Source organism: Danio rerio, chromosome 12, assembly GCF_052040795.2.
Source record: "Danio rerio strain M-AB ecotype USA chromosome 12, GRCz13ab, whole genome shotgun sequence".
NCBI classification, from domain to species: domain Eukaryota; kingdom Metazoa; phylum Chordata; class Actinopteri; order Cypriniformes; family Danionidae; genus Danio; species Danio rerio.
The window spans coordinates 19,884,913-19,902,360 of NC_141032.1; the positions used below are offsets into that span (position 1 = coordinate 19,884,913).

At 35.1% G+C, this 17,448-nt stretch overlaps 2 protein-coding genes across 4 annotated transcripts in view; one reads left to right on the forward strand and one right to left on the reverse strand.

Annotated features, from left to right (window-relative positions):
* On the forward strand, positions 1-13,953 carry rsph10b (radial spoke head 10 homolog B). 2 transcript variants are annotated; one of them, NM_001076759.2, is given in 18 exon segments: positions 25-294; positions 372-447; positions 1,139-1,207; positions 1,383-1,556; positions 1,637-1,722; positions 4,112-4,232; positions 4,321-4,497; positions 4,579-4,699; positions 5,597-5,724; positions 6,158-6,347; positions 6,474-6,561; positions 6,644-6,723; positions 10,501-10,631; positions 10,703-10,810; positions 10,885-10,995; positions 11,222-11,276; positions 13,410-13,533; positions 13,605-13,949. In NM_001076759.2, coding segments are annotated over 18 exon segments (2,193 nt in total). In that variant the 5' UTR covers positions 25-40; the 3' UTR covers positions 13,705-13,949.
* Positions 13,580-17,448, reverse strand: part of dlgap5 (discs, large (Drosophila) homolog-associated protein 5) — a 25,962-nt gene continuing 22,093 nt past the window's right edge. The window contains 2 exon segments of one of the 2 annotated variants that reach the window (NM_001004592.1): positions 13,731-14,070; positions 17,182-17,219. In NM_001004592.1, coding sequence (NP_001004592.1) covers positions 13,966-14,070; positions 17,182-17,219 — 143 coding nt within the window. In that variant the 3' untranslated portion in view covers positions 13,731-13,965. 2 annotated transcript variants of the gene reach the window in all.

Consider the following 17,448-nt stretch of genomic DNA (forward strand, 5'->3'; position numbering starts at 1 on the left):
ACACTCCAGAGGCGGGGTTCAGGCTTTCTTAATAGCGGCGATGGCTAGAGGAGACAACATGAAAAGTTCTAACAAATCTACACCAGAACCAACTTTGAGTAAGACGTTAGTAGAGTCCTCCACGTCCAGTTTATTGTCGGAGTCCGTCGTAGAACCGGAGGATGGACAAGACTTGTCGAGCTCAGCTGTGTGTTCCGCATCTACCGTTTCTCTGCCCCCGAATGAAAATCAACCTATTGGAGAGCACGACCGGTGCCGTAAAGTTCCCGTTCTTCACAGTATAATCGTGGAAAGGTTAGATATCCGTTATCAATATGATACAGAATAGTAACAAACAGTGTTTATAGTTTTAGCGTTTTTTTTTCCTTTAGATATGAGGGTGAAAAGTATGGAGAGATGTTTCATGGAGAAGGGGTCGCTTATTTTCAAGGTGGTCATGTTTACAAGGTGAACGATGACGACATTTCTGTACTGTCATACCCAATATAAATTAATTTAACAACCACAAACTCATAAAGCATTGATATTGCTACAATATAATGAGAAAATTGTAAATGGTTAACTGTTAGGTCAAAAATGCAAGCATGAAAACAGTTAAAGTGTATTTCAAACTTAAATTTGTTTCATTCTCTATATAGATGTATTGTTTCCTCAGGTAACAGACTTTAAACATTTCTTAATGACAAACAATAGAACATCTCAAACTGGATTCATGGAGGGCCACAGCTCTGCAGTTTTGCTCCAACTTTAATCAAACACAGCTGATTCAACTAATCAAAGTGTTCAAGACTACTCGAGACTATTAACCAGGTATTAGTTGGAGGTGGATGGAGATAAATTATGCAAAGCTGCGGCCTTCCAGGAATTGAGTTTGAGACCACTGATATAGAAATAATTTTAATTGAATTCAAAGCTAGTTATCTAAATCTTTCATAAAAAATATAAATTATTAGGACATTTACATTGTAAAGGAAGATTAAATAATTTTATCAACTACATGTATCCTTCATATATATATATATATATATATATATATATATATATATATATATATATATATATATATATATATATATATATATGTGTGTGTGTGTGTGTGTGTGTGTTTTACTGATTTCTAACATTGTGCATTCATTAGGGTAGTTTTTCGCATGGGTTAATGCATGGCTATGGTGAATATATCTGGTCAGACGGTTTAAAGTATCAGGTATGTATGTAAAGTTTTAATAGAGGTTACTCAGTTGTCTAAAACTGTACAATATTTACCTCAGCATATGATTGCATAAGTTACATTATAACCCTGTGTTAAATTACAAGATTTCCTAAAGTTTCATATATATAATTATTAATCGCAAAATTGCCTTAACTTTTGCATTTGGCAGGGTGATTTCAAAGTAAATGTTCCCATGGGTCACGGGACATACACATGGCTAAATGGCAGCACGTATGAGGGAGAAGTGCACCAAGGTATCCGTCATGGTGTCGGAATGTACAAATGTGTCAAAACCCTAACAGTGTACAGAGGTCAGTGGTACCTGGGGAAAAGACAAGGGCAGGTATGTACTTACACATACACACATCCAATGTCTCAACTTTGCTTACACGCATTTAGTAATAAATTAAAATCTGGTGACAGGGGGAAATGTTCTATAACCAAGAAGCCACATCTTGGTACAAGGGCGAATGGGTGAACAACTGCAGAGAGGGATGGGGAAAACGTTGGTATGTTTTCTGCAATGTACATTTATTTACATCTCTTTCCAAAATTAATGAAATATATTAGTTAATTAATAAATATATAGTTTAGTTCACCAAAACTGAAAATTCTGTTATTATGTATTCACCCTCATGTCATTCTAATCTCTTGATATTTTGTTCATATTCAAAATACAAATTAACATATTTTAGATGAAGTCCAGAAGCTCTATCTTCCTTTATAGACAGTAACAGTCTTGAGAGGTTCAAAATCCAATTGTCAAAACAGTCCATGTGTCTTCAGTGGTTCATCTGTAATCCTGTTTGTGCTCTAAAAAAATATATTTTTAGCATTAGATAAAAAGTAATATAAAAGTAATCCGAAAGTATTTAGATTCATTTGTCTAAAATTTGGAATCAAAGAAGACTGTCTGCTGTCATTTGGAATGCACCAATAAAAATTCCCATAGCCAGCAACATGTATCAAAAGTGGAACAATCATAAAAAATAGTGCATTATTTATTTTCGAGCCATTAATGTCAACTTTAAAAATAAGCGTTTATTGGCCGATATTGTTATGTAATTAACCAATTAAAAGTTTTTTTACTGCAGCATTTTAGAGACTTTTACCATTAAAATGACAAACACTGTTTATGTATGTGGCCCTTTATGAACAAAACTAGTTTTAGATTGCAGGAGTAAAATTGTGGGAATAGCCTAGAATACATTGTATGGGGTAAAATTATAGATTTTTCTTTTATGCTAAAAATAATGAGAATAATAACTTTCCTGCTGTAAATATATTAAAACATAATTTTCGATTGGAAATGTGCATTGCTAAGACCTTAATTTGGACAACTTTAAAGGCATTTTTCTCAATATGTGTTGTGAACCCACAGATTCATTCGTTCATGTTCCTTTGGCTTGGTCCCTTTATTCATCAGGGGTTGTGTGCTGGATGCCTTTATTAAATATCCTAATTAAATAAAGAAACCAGAATCCTCTCTTGGCTATATTTTGTTAGCTAGAGTTTGTAATGTTGTTCAAGGAATAAATTAATATCACACCGCACTACACAAGGTATCTTGATGAGTTCTGCAAATGATGTCCACTCCAGCTGAGAAAATTAATAAATTACACTTTTATTAATAAAACATATCCAGTGACAAAGAAGAATAAAATAAATACAAGAACAGAACAAAACTCAGCAACACTTTATTTTAATGCTCCATTTGTGTGTTAGTAGACTGCTTAATAATATCTGTTGATACTGCTCCTTCAACAGACAATTAACTGACCATAAGTAGCTTAGCAAGTAACTAAACCTCAACCCTAACCCCAATTTAACAGTCTACTTATAATCTAATGAGAATTAGTTGGCATGTAGATGCAATGTAACTTAAACAAACAGACCATCAAGATAAAGTGTGACCCAAATTTTTTTACTTTGTTCTCTGTTGAGAATAAAGGGCGTAAGACATTCACTATAAAGAAGACAGTTAAGTGTGCTGCTGGTTTGTGTGCTCCAGCCCTTTATACAGTATTCATGCATAGATGTTACTGCTGATATACTTGGGTATTACTACATCAGGAAAGCTTGTAGAATATCTATATCAAGGTAGCTAGTAGTATATCTCTAATCATGTCAATTATTTTGGGCAGTTCACCAGGGTTGTCCACCAAAGTCATATTTTTTAGCTGGCCCAGAATCTCTTCTTTTGGAGGTAACGTTCCTATACCTCCACTAGGTTGCTATTGTAGCAATTTGGTTAATTTGGTTCTCTGTATCCTCCCTTAGTGCCAGCAGATGGCTAACCCACTTTAGTATGCCTTCTTTGATCTCTTCGAACTCTCTGTCAGAGGCGCCTCTCTCACCTCTTACGCTTCGTCTCATTGCTAACAGCTGTTTTTGTAAGCCCAGGAACATCCGAATATGTAAATGAACATTACTGAGAAACACCCATACACTCTCACATTCCCACACATACACTACAGCCAATTTAGTTTACCCAATTCACCTATAGTGCATGCCTTTGGAGTATGGGGGAGACCAATGGACCCTGGAGATACCCATGCAAACACGGGGAGAGCATGCAAACTCCACACAGAAATGTCAACTGGCCCAGCCAGGACTTGAACCAGTGACCTTTTTGCTGTAAGATGACAGTGCTAACCACTGAGCCATCGTGCTGCCCCAATCCTCAGATTGCATATTTTTAAATAATTGTATGTCGGCTAAATATTGTCCCATCCTAACAAACCAGTATATTAATGGATTTCAGATGGCATATAAAACTCTATTTCCAAAAATCATCTCTTATAACTGGTCTTGCGATTCAGGGTCACATATGAACACATAAAAAACTGTATTAAGCTCAGCTTCACTGTTCCTCACAAACTACAACATTTGCTACAGTTACCCATCTGGAAATGTGTATGAGGGGCAATGGAGGAATAATGTTCGACATGGAGAAGGAACAATGAGATGGATTGATTTGGATCAACAGTACAGTGGGCAGTGGATAAACGGCACCCAGGTCTGTCATTTTCTATTCCAATAAATGTCATGCCCTTCATTATGTCTGCTTTCTGAACAAATTTTGACAACTTTTATATTTAATCTAGGAGGGAAAAGGAACACACACATGGTTCCGTAAAAGAGCTCCATCCTCTCAGTACCCTCGCATGAACGAGTACACTGGAGATTTCGTTCAGGCCATGCGTCATGGTCAAGGACAGTTTTTATATGCCAGTGGGGCTTTGTATTGTGGACAGTGGAAGTATGATAAAAAACACGGACAGGTACACCACCTTTAAAACTATACAGATGTGCTGGTTTATAATTCCAACACTGCATATGTTATTTGTTTTATTTTTTTGCAGGGGAGATACATCTTTGAAAATGGAAGGGTGTATGAAGGGGAGTTTAGTAAAGACTGCATGGCTGAGTTTCCCGCCTTCACTCCTGGTCTGAGTGGGATTACGACTCCTTTTCCAGATGAGAGTAAAGATTTGAGTATTGTTAATGCTAATAAAATGTAATATTAGCTCTGTGGAATACTAGATTTTGATTGGTTGGATAATGATTGTGCCTATTGTTAGTGGCCACCTATTTAATTCATTTTTATATTCTTTTTTTTTTTTCAAAACAGTAGGAATTTTGACTTAAAGTATATGATATGAAGATTTTACAAAGGATAAAGGTACAAGACTGTATACTTTATTGAGAATTTTTTTTTAATCTGATAAGGATTTGTAAATGACAAAAACAAGAAAAAAAAAAGAAAAATATAAACAATTAACTTATGGTCATTGGTTGGATGGATGGATGGATGGATAGATAAAAAAGTTTTTGTAAGATATCAGCATGCAACATATTTTTAAAGCATTTCTAAAAGTATTTTTAAAGTGTAAGGAGACCTACTTCATAACTTTGCTTGCTGTGACTCCAATTGGGGGGATTTTCTGTACAGCATCATGGATAATGTAGCTTTTTTGCACTCCAGAATTAAACACAATTGTTGTTTTAATAAAAAATAAAAAAAAGTTGAATTATGCCAACAGATGGGTTTAACAAAAGCAAATACAACTGATTTACAATAATGGAGCTCACAACATGTCTATCTGTAATGCTTTATCAGGTGGGGTATAAATGAATTTACTTATAGAAATAGATGTCTTTAATTCCAGAACCCATTTTGACAATTCCATTTTAATGACCTGAATCTCTTTCACATTGAGAGCCATTGTTATTAAGGTTAGTTTTAAAACACTGGTTTAATTAAGTTAGCATGTATTTGTTTGTATAAATTGCTGACTGTAAATGATCCTGTGCATAGAGTATGTCAAACTTCAACCTAAGGGATTTTTGTTACTTTTGTGTTCATCTCTGTGCATTAAGATGATTCATCCAAGGGAGCTTCACAGTCAAGCAGTAACGCCTCACCTCTCGGATCTGACATGGTTTTAAACATCCAGACCCTTTTAAATAGAGTTTCTGAGGCCCACAGAGAGCAAGAGTTCAAACAGGTTTTTGCCTAATTTCCTACCTATTTACTTCCTTTTTTTTTTTTTTTTTTTTGTCGAATGAAAATGTTTATTCAGCATTTGTCAGGCTGTGAAATGTCAGAGGTGATTTTCCACATTTGTTGACGTCTCTTAGTAAAGTGTGTCATAGAATGAAAATATATTAAGGTGCCATAAGGCAAATCAAAAGCATTATGGGACCTTGAAAAAATGTAAAACGTGAATCAAGATACAGAACATTTCGGATTTAATTTTTTTCTATAGTGTTTTTGTGTGTAAACATTCTGATTGACAGAAATTTAGAGACAGAAATCTCTCGTCTGTGTTTTGAAGATGCGTAATATTTCTTATTGTTTCGCAAAGCCAGGAGGGTGAATGTCAACAGGATCTTTATTTTGCTGTAAACTAACCCCTCATCCCTTGTCTTTGTTTACAGGTGGAATTTGCAGTGCTGAGACACATGGGTTTGTTAAGGGAAATTTATAGCTTCTACAGCAGCCTCGGACATGAACAGTCTTTAGACAAAATATTCCCACTGACCCACCTGCAGTTTTCGCGCTTTCTCCTGGACTGCAGGGTTCACCAGCATGGAGTCACACTAGCACAAATATATCGTCTTATCAATGGTAATGTATTTGAGCATCTGAATGCTGAGTGAAGATGTCTGTTTTATTAACAAGTAATTATTAACAAGTTTTCTTCTCTTTTTTTCGTTTTTCTTGTCTTTTTTATTCTTGTCTTTTTTATTCAAGTACATTCTCCTTTCACTGCAATTCTTCCAAGAGAGTGTATCAGCTATATTATCATTATAGCTTATCATATTTGCCACAAAGATATTGAGTGAGTATATTGCCATGATAAAATAGTTTTGTTTCATTTTTTTTTTGTCACACTAACCACAGACCATTTTTCCATGTTTCAGATCCTCAAATAACATACTTGCAGCATGTTTTTCAAAGCTCATGAAGCAGAACATCATTCCCAATGCAAAAATTGTGAAAGGTAGATTTTTAAAAATATTTATTTACATAAAATTTTGTTATTGATTTGACATATTACAGTTTTTCTTCATTGGTTTGGCTCATTTCTTGAAACAGAAATTACATTCTCAAAACAACATGGACAAACCTCCAAACCACTTGGCAATTGTTCACAACAGACTTGATTTTCTCATTCATTTCATCAAATTGCAAATGTCTAAGTACATCTTTGCAAATGATTAAGTACAGATAGCCTTCATTTAGCACAATTTCCAAGTGAATAGATCTTGTTGATCTAAACTGATTGTTAATTCTCAGTCTAATGTTTGTTCTCTCCAAAATGTATCAGCGTCATTTCATTGTATAAGTCATCACATGCACAATAGTCTGTACAAATGTCAAAATTAGTCAAGACCATGAATACCAAACAGTTGGTGAATCCTTGGAACATTTGATGACAATTTATTACAGCTATTTATTCTTTTTGCTCTGATGTGTGGAAGTTACTTTGTGTGTGGTTGATCATTACAATAATAAAAAAAAAAGAGTTACTATTTCCTTGGCAATATGAGTGCAATGTGTGATGTCAAACCTTGGAGGCTACTCTTACCCTAAAGTCCTATTTCTTTCTTTCAGTTTTATACACAATTGTATTCTGTTAGCTAGACAAAAACAGTACAGTAACCATTGTCAGTGTAAGACTGGGCTAAGACTGTAAGGTGAACATGATAATATTTTAGTGGTCCTTTGCCATAATGGCAAAACATCTAAACATTTTGACTTGCAGTGCTAACACAATGCTAAAGGGACAAAGCATTTTGGGGGCACTGACTGTTGGGAAAGGTATGAGCTTTTGCAAGTAAGCTATAGTGTTGTGCTAAACCACTGTTTTGCCAAATGATCTTAGAATTTTGAGAATGTGATTTCTGTTTCAAGAAATGAGTCAAACAAATGGAGAAAAACTGTAATTGATTTAAAAGACTATTTTTATATTTATATACATAAATATGAGCAATACCACACAAGTAGCAGTGCATTATGGCTGTATATCGGCACTGGTGGGAGGCGTGCTTTGGCACAAGGCCGTAGACTTTAGTGTCCCACCAGTAATGATATGCAGCCACATCACACTGCTACAAGTTCAATGGCATAATTGTGTATATAAAAATGAAAATCAAACACAGAGAGGCTGCGTCAGAAACCGCCTACTACTCAGTAGGTACTGCATTTGAATTTAAACGTATAGAAAAGTACGTTCTATACAGTATGAATGTGAAAAGTATAAATGGAATTCGGACAATCTACATCCGCCATTTTGTCATGGTCACGTGACCTACTTACGTCAGTTGCGTCGCTTTACTTCCATTCATGAATTCGCTCGCGGGGCATCATGGGATAGCGCAGCATGCATGGGATGCGCAATCCGGAATCTCGCCAGAAGTAGTAAGTCATCAGGGTACTTTTCGCATACTGATTTTCGAATTCTATGAATTCGGACATACTACTCGGCTTGCATACTGATTTTGGCGTACTATATAGTATGGAAGTATGCGGTTTCGGACGCAGCCAGAGTCTAAAACTCATTTGTATGAGGAACTGCTTTCTTCCACCATTCGTTTACATCTGCAGCTGACGTCAGAACAGTAGAAACCGTTGCTACTTCACAAACATCACTTTAGAGCTAGTATTTGAATGATTCTCCAGCATAATGTCTAAAGTGATGACAAAACAAGTGATTTTGCTCACATTTTAAGATTATAAGGCTGAATGACATTAAATACATTAGTCCAGAGACGTTTTCCAGTATTTCTCAGTTGCAATCGGGGGATCACAATAAGTAACCCTGAAAAAGCCAAAGCAGAGTCAACACTACCAGATTACTGTTGTGTTTGCGACAAGGAAAAATGATAAACACATGCTGGCATTTCTTCTTTCTTTCTGTTTTCTGAACTAGTCTGCAGTAACGGAAACAGATGGCCAACCAAAAAGTAACTTAGGGTTATACAAACAGTGGCCAACACAAAATACATACATTCCGGATATGCGAGTCCCATCTCACACTCAAAACACTCCAATAACTATGGTGAAAATACAGCACTACAACATACAAAAGAAAGTGATATCCTTAGAATGTCACTTACCTGTTTAATAGTGATTTGATCAGCTGTAGTTAGAAATCATGCTGTGTTTTTCGCCTCTAAGGGCTTATTATGTGGTCTCTTGCACTATCTTTGGGATGGACAACATCAACCGTCTGCTCAGTATGACAGGCTAATGGATGCCGACGTGCTGTATCACAGAAATTATAAATATTTTAAATAGTCACTATCCTTTTAAATAAACTGCATAGTCACAATCTAAACACCTACATTCTCACCTAAAAATAAATGGGATAAAACTTAAATGGTATGGAAAACATTTGATTCTTTTGCCAATTTATTTTAAAAACTTTTTTTAAAACAGCAAGAAGGTCTCTGCTTCGATTATCGGCTGGGTCAGGTGACATTTCTGTGTGGAGTTTGCGTGTTCTTCCCGCGTTCGTGTAGGTTTCCTCCACAATCTAAAGACTGTAGTGGTTTTCTTGATTTTTCTCTTACTAAATCAAACTCAGTCTGGAGGTTATGAATATCAGAAGAATATACTTTATTGTCGACAACAAAGGAGAACTTTCAGGAGACCCCCAGTAGCATCTCTGTCTGAAAAATTCTGTCTCACTCCTGTTCTGGCCTGTTTAAATAGTCTTTTACACCAGTTTTTTTCTTTGTTCTCCATATGTTACACAAGATCCCTCCTAGTATAACGCTAGACCCCAACCTGTTAACCATATATCTTATCCATCTATACGTATCCGTTTACACATATGTTGCTCTATTCTTATCCATTTCCTGAGACACCTTAGTTGTTTACTCAGGCTTTCTCCCGCTCTCTTCTCATCCACTTCTTGTGACCCTTAGTGGTTTCCTCAGGCCATTTCCCCTTACTCACTCTACATAACACTTTAATTGTTTTAATGATATGCAAGTCTACAAGCAGATTTTACACATACAATTTGAATATATAGATTAACTTCACACTTTAAAGAGTATAAAATCCACCTCAAGACATGCTGTATAAATGAATTGGGTTAGCTAAATTGTCCGTAGTGTACGAGTGTGAATGAGTGTGTATGGATTTTTCCCAGGGATGGATTGCAGCTGGAAGGGCATCCGCTGCGTAAAAACACATGCTGGATAAGTTGGTGGTTCATTCCGCAGTGATTAATATGTGGTTCATTCCCTCTGATTAATATGATAAATGAATGATTGCATATAACAATTTAATATTTTTGAAATCGTCTAGTGCAGTGGTTCTGAATCTTAGTCCTGGAGGTCCGGTGTACTTCAGATTTTAGCTCCAACCCCAATCAGACACACCTGGGTTAGCTATTCAAGCTCTTTATTAGGCTTTCTAGAAACATCCTTGCAGGTGTGCTGAGGCAAGTTGGAGCAAGAGTTTGCAGGACATCGGACCTCCAGGACCAAGTTTGAGAACTCCCATAAGATCAAAAGCATAATCTAGAGGCCTTTGCCTTTCGTATAAGCCTCTTCTGGTACCAAACGAGCAACTAGAAATCAAGTTATTATTTGTTGTTCCTAAAAGTTGGATAAGCGACAAGACTTTCGTCAATTTATAGTATTTAATGTATTTGGATTTAATAATTTATTTCTATATTGTTACATTCAACTGTACTAATGTATGGTTATTTGACGCAAATATTTAAATGATCACATTGTTATTATTTACTTCCGTTTTCTTTTAGGGCACTTGTTCTGCCATCCTGTTCATGCTGCAGTTGCATTGAACTACTCTGACAAGTGCTGGGAAATTTACCAGGCATTGTGTGAAGCACATTCAGTCTTCACTGTCAGACAGTTTGTCTTGATGCTGAAGGTAACACTCTTACTACTCTCACCTGCTTTCAGCTCCCTAACAATTATTCATATTTGAAGTTCTGATTACAGGACCTCTGTCTATATGATAATGAGCTAACTGTGTCCAAACTGATAAGGACCCTCTCTGTGGACAGTCCTGCAATTCATGATGGGACTTACAGCAACCTGGACCTGGAGGTCAGTACATGAGCATGTCATATCTTTTAGTTGTTATTATTTTTTTGTGTTATGGCGAATGGTTTTGATTGTAGATGAGCTTTCTGGAGTTCTTTGAGGCATTGCTGGGCTGTGCTGAGCTGAAAGGCCAGAAAATCCAAAGTTACGATGAAAGCCAGACTGACGCAAGTCTTCAGGATCACTCTGTGAGTTCTTCCACTGTCAATAATTTATCACTTGCAGCATTTTAAGATTGAAATCCGCCCTTTCTGGAATTGTCAGTCACGTTGGCAGTACAAAGTCTGTGGAAAACTTGTTGAAATCAGTCAGTATCACATTTCAGTGGATCATTATCTTATTTGAAGTGAAAGCTAACCAGACTCTTTCCATTAAGCGGGTCTCTTTTTTTTTTTTTTTTTTTTAATGTTTCAGTCATCCCTGTCCAAGGAGAAGGAGCAAAGACAAAGTCCCGTGCTGGCTTACAAAGGTTTGATTTCACAAATGCAATTCATAATGAAAAATAAATCATCTGCTGTATCTAAAATCAAATATTCTTTCAGGGGACAACAGTGTGCGAGCGTAGTTGCACACATCCAAATAAGTCAAATAATTATTGTTCAATGTATATTTATTAAATTATATAATGTACATTTTAGTAGTTATTGAAATAAGTCTTACTTTAATGTTTCAGATCATCAAACTAATTTAAATATTAGTCAACGATAACACAAGTGCAAGATAACACAACATAACACAAGATAACATCGTGCAGTTTTGTAATATTAAGGGAAAATATAATACAAAACTACATAGCCCACTGTGAAAAAGTGTTTGCCCCTAAACCTAATAAACATGTGGGTCATCCTTAGCAGCAACGGCAAGCGTTTTCGATAACTTGCAATGAGTATTTTACAGTGCTGTGGTTGAATTTTCAGCATGATCATATCTAGCTATTGATGATCTTTTGGTCTACTTCACTTTGTCAGGCAGGTCGAATTAAAAGAATTTCTTGATTACAAACAGACCTAGCTGTAATCAGGTCTGGGTGTGGCTACAGAAATTGAAGTTAGATGTGATGAACGAGAATGAAGTTAGAATGTTTTTAACCAGAATGTTTTAAGTTTTTTACACAGGGCTATGACATTCTTTATTATGTTTTCTTTTAATAAAAGCCTTTATTTAAAAACTGCATGTTTACTTGTTATTTTGACTATATTTTAATTTGTTTGATCTGAAACATTAAAGTGTAATAGACATGGAAATAAAGGAATCGTTGAGGCAGCAAACATTTTTTCCAAACTACTGTGTATGTATGTATGTATGTATATATATATATATATATATATATATATATATATATATATATATGTGTATGTATATATATATATATATGTATATATGTATGTATATATATATATATGTATATATATATGTATATAATATATATATGTGTGTGTATGTATATATATGTATGTGTATATATATGTATATATATGTATATATATATATATATATATACACATGTATATATGTATATATACATATATGTATATATATGTATATATACATATATGTATATATATATGTATATATATATACATATATGTATATATATATATATATATATGTATATATATATATGTATATATATATATATGTATATATATATGTATATATATATATATATGTATGTGTGTGTGTGTATCTATATATATATATATATATATATATATATATATATATATATATATATATATATATATATATATATATATATATAAATAAAGCAATAACAAACCAGTTTTGGCCTATTAACTGAATACTGATTTGATCTGAACTTAAAATGTTTAAACTAGTACTAGTCTAAATATTTGACGATAGCAACACAAATAATATATGTATGACTATATACACACACACACACACACACACACACACACGTGTATATAAATAAATGTCAAAACATAAATGGTTTGCCACAATCGGTTTCCTCAAACAGTTTGAGTTAACTTACCAGGTTTTCCAGATTTTTTTTTTTGGATTATTAAAGTAAATTATGTCAACAGCTCCTTTAAAAACAAATGTACTAGGAAAAATCATGATGTTTTCAATACTTACATGCATACAGTGGGTAAAATATGTCCAGTATGTATCGTTTTTGCTTGTTTGACATTAATTGCTTTATATAAATGGTTAAAGTCTCACCTGCATGCAGAGAATACAATATGGTACAACAGGTCTTGCAAATGTAAGATTACTGTAATAGTAACTGGGTTGTTCACACTGGGCGTCAACGCTTCCTATTTACTTTGAATGAGTGACATCAAGCATTGCGGAATTAAATTGGCTCGCTGCAGAAGTTGGAAAATTTCCTTTTCAAAAACTTTTCAAACCCCAATGGAAGTGTCAGCCAATAAGATTGCTTTATGCTAATACCCCAGCTCAAACAGTAGCTAAATGAGTACTAATTTCATTGGCTGATGCTACTTTGACGATTGCATCAGCTCCAAATTTAGACACGCCCTCCGCCAAGCATTAACGCTGAAGCCCCGTGTGAACCAGGTGTAATGCCCCATAGTACACCTCTAATGTACCCCTAAAAGTAAGTCATCATTCTCAGAGACAGAGTTGAATGACTGGATGCAGAAAACACAGCAGTTCTTCAATCAGACCTTCCTTCCTGCATACGAGCTTAAAGTGAAGGTGGAGGAGACATTCAGGCTGAGCGACAACACAACTACAAGGTCTATATAGTTCATTTCCCTGATTTCAAGCAAAAAAGTAATGTTATAATTTACAAGAGGATTTATTTCAGATATACAGAACAGCTGGAGCTTAAAGAGAAACAAGAGCAAGATGCAGATGGAAATGAACTGTCCCCTGTGACCACCACATCTGTCACTTCAATACACTAGCAGAAGAATCAAAACTTACAAGTACATCGGATTTTCTTATGATTTAATCAACAATTTTCAACATATTTTAAAACCTTTAAGATACAATATTTTCTGAGGTCAGACTGTATAGAAATATTAAATGGCTGTATCTAATGCCCTCATTATAAAGTACAAAAAGTAAGCTGCATATAAATGGACATTCATCAAAGCAATCTAATTTAACCACAACCAAAACAAGAATAATAAAAGGATCCGCATTTAAACAAAGCGGATGTGTGTTTATTTGCTTGTTGGAGGAGTGAATGTCATCAGGTCTCGTTCACACACTGACTGCCTCACCCTCTCCCTCTGTTCTGGGGTGAACAGCAGCAGACTGGGCGGCATCTGAAACACCAGGCGACAAGACACGGTTATGACAGAAAAATGCATGTTCAAAACATTGAAAAACTAAAAATAAAAGTGGAAATAAAGCAAGTGGAATGAGACAAGAGTTCCCACAGTTACAGAAATTTGATCAGGGTAATGGATTTTACAGAAAACAACTGCTAACACACAATTCTCAGTATTTAAGTCAAAGATCTGCTAACCAACTTTTTAGATACAAAATACTTTATGTATTTCTCAAATTAACTCAATCCATACGAGTTACAAATGTTTTGAGTTACCTAAAAGAATTTGGTTTTATAAATAAGAATGACTAATTATCTACTATTAAACATTTGCAGTATTGTTATGTAAGAGTTAAAGTACATCCAGGTGGTTGTTATGGCAGAATAAAGCCAGATTGGCTTGGTGCTATACCTCGCCTAAATGAAAGATGATTTGGCAGATCCTGGATGTTTTAATCTTGATCATTTATCTGTGGCTAATTTGGATCTTCAAACAAGTATGCGAATCAGATTAAAATGTCTGAATAAACTGATCTGAGATCTCTGAGAAGGATAGATCTACTGATCCTCGAAATCCTGATCAGCAATGCAACGACTGGCTGAGAGCACAGCAGCGTAAAGACATCATCTGATTAATATTCAATTATCCATCTGATCAAAATGACATAAAATTTGCAGTATACGGTCTGTTAAATATGATACGCAATCATTTTCCACATTTGTTATGGGCTGCAGGCTTTACACTTTCATTTGTCAAGAGTATTTAGCAATTCATTTAGTTTTACATCTAGAGAGGATTAATGGGCGTAATGACTGGGTGTTTAAATGAAAAGCATTTTGATATTGGTGAAGGTGTCTGAAACTTTTGCGAAGCATCAAATCACCAGCATATTATCTGTCTGAACATGTGAAGGACTGCAAACAATAATTTTCCTTTAAAAAACAAAACTTGATTATTGTGCTTGTCGTCTATTATCATACACAAATTGTACTACTAAAGCTGGATCGGCACCTTAAAATAAAACGCTTTTGTATCTAAAAAGTCCATATCGATGTTCTTTTTGAACCCCTTGGGGAGAAAACAGCCCGATTTTGTCCTTTTTTTTGAGTGCAGATTGTATAAGCTTTATTTACATATTCTTATATTTAACTGTTATTTAACTTTCAAAATTAAACGATCAAAATGAGAGAACAATTTATAAATATTGAACAATTCTGAAATAATGTCATCTTCACTGCTCAACAGTTGAAGGATTTTTTGTCCCGTCTATACCATGCTACCAGAACACCTTTTCAACAAAATAACAAAGGCATTTCAACAAAACCATTTTTTTGCAGAAAACACACTGATTAAAATTAGAGAACAACAATGACTGTAGCATGGAAAAAGATTACAGGAAAATTTTCTGAAGGTTACAACAGTCAACAATTAGTATGAAGTGTACAGGCCTCTGCTCTAAATGACTTTATCACATCTGTGGCCACAAGACAGCACTAGTCGCTCACACTGCTCTAGTGTGATTTTGGCCCACTCTTCTTCCAGTGTTCTTGATAGTTCAGTGACTGTAAAGGGTTTCTTGGCCATAACTCTGTCGCCAAGGATTTTCCAGAGGTTCTCTATTGGGTTGAGGTGAGGACTCTAAGGACACCATGTCATTATTTCAATGTTTTCAGTTTCAAGCAACTGCTTTACCCATTTTGCTGTGTGACATGGCACGTTTTCCTGCATGAACACTGCGAGCTGATTGGGTGATGAATGCAGGGAAGCAACCATATGTTGTTGAAGAAGGTTCTGATAAACATTTGCATTCACTCTGCCATATAGCTGTAGAGGCCCAACTCCTGCTGCAAAAAACATGCCCCAAACCATGACACTTCCTCCTCCACTTTTCACTGACTTCTTTACACACTTTTTGTTCAGTCTTTCTCCAGTTTGTCACCGAACATTTGTTTTCCATCAGACCCAAATAAATTAAACTTGCTTTCATCACTGAAGTGAACTTTGGATCAGTCCTCCTCTGTCCACACAACATGCTCCGCAGCAAAGCTTAGTCTAGCCTTTTGATTCTGCTAATGAGAGGTTTGGTGACTACAGAGAGGGCTTTCTGTCCAAATGCTCTTAAACGTCGAGACACTGTATGACGAGACAGATCTTTACCCTGTTCAGCGCTGAACTGGTGAGCAGTTCCAGCTGTAGTGTGAAAACGATTGCCCATTGAGATCCTCCGCAGTATCCTGTCCTCTCTTCTGTGGATGACCAGCCTTCTTGAGGGACTTGAATGTGTTTGTGATGTTGTAAAGATTCAATATTCTTGAAATCACAGATTTAGAACAACCAACTTGTCTTGCTATGGCAGATAGGGTCATTCCTTTGGCCTTCATCTGGACAACCTGTTGCCGAAAGCTTTCAGTCACTTTAGAGCGTTCCACCATCTTGCAGAGGCAGTGAAACTGGAAGTTAGGCTGCCAGGTAAATAGGGGTTGACAGATAATGAAGGGAATTAGCACCAGATGCCAGATTGACACCAATAACTGGGAGGTATCTGAAAGTGTTCTCTAATTTTGATCAGTGTGTTTTCTGCAAAATAATGTTTTTGTTGAAATGCCTTTGTTATTTTGTGGAAAAGGTGTTCTGGTAGCATGGTATAGACGGGACAAAAAATCCCTTAACTGTTGAGCAGTGAAGATGACATTTCTTCAGAATAGTTCAATTATTTATAAATTGTTCTTTAATTGTGATCGCCAGTGTAAATATATATATATATATATATATATATATATATATATATATATATATATATATATATATATATATATATATATATTAATACACATGAAAATGGAGTAAGAAATTGCTTTGATAGGTGGTTTTGGTATTATTCACCATTTATACTTTTAGAAAGAGAAGTAAAGTGACTCTCAAATGAAAAAGTGACTGAAGGATTGAGCCCTAATAAATGGTTATAAAACAAAAAAAATATATATATGAAATGTAGTTCAGCTCTACAAAACTTGATTGAATTAGCTTTTCTTTTAGTAAATAACTGTGGGAACCCTTTAAAAGGCAAAGATCAAATGACAGTTCATATAAGAAAAGTCAAACCACCTGACTGATCCTGTGTGAGAACACCATTCTGGGAACAGCTGAGACAGGAGTGCAAGAAAGACAAAAGTGAGTGTCCATGTGCCCCAAACCAACCTCAAGTGACCATTAAACATGCATATTAAAGGTTATCCGTAGTTCACACCAACAATTAGAAACATTGTTCATATATTTTGATATTTAAAAATTAATGCAAGCTTTTATTTTAGAAACTGTTAGGTTTTTACTTCTTAAGTATGAAAAATAAAACAAAACTTCACTTAAAGAGAA

Bases quoted from the DNA above. Each gene is read 5' to 3' on its own strand.
- rsph10b (XM_087275399.1), top strand. From the start codon at position 4,176: ATGAGATGGATTGATTTGGATCAACAGTACAGTGGGCAGTGGATAAAC. The intron at 6,724-10,500 runs GTAGATTTTTAA...GTTTTCTTTTAG, and splicing joins CAATGCAAAAATTGTGAAAG to GGCACTTGTTCTGCCATCCT. The intron at 13,534-13,604 runs GTCTATATAGTT...GATTTATTTCAG, and splicing joins AGCGACAACACAACTACAAG to ATATACAGAACAGCTGGAGC.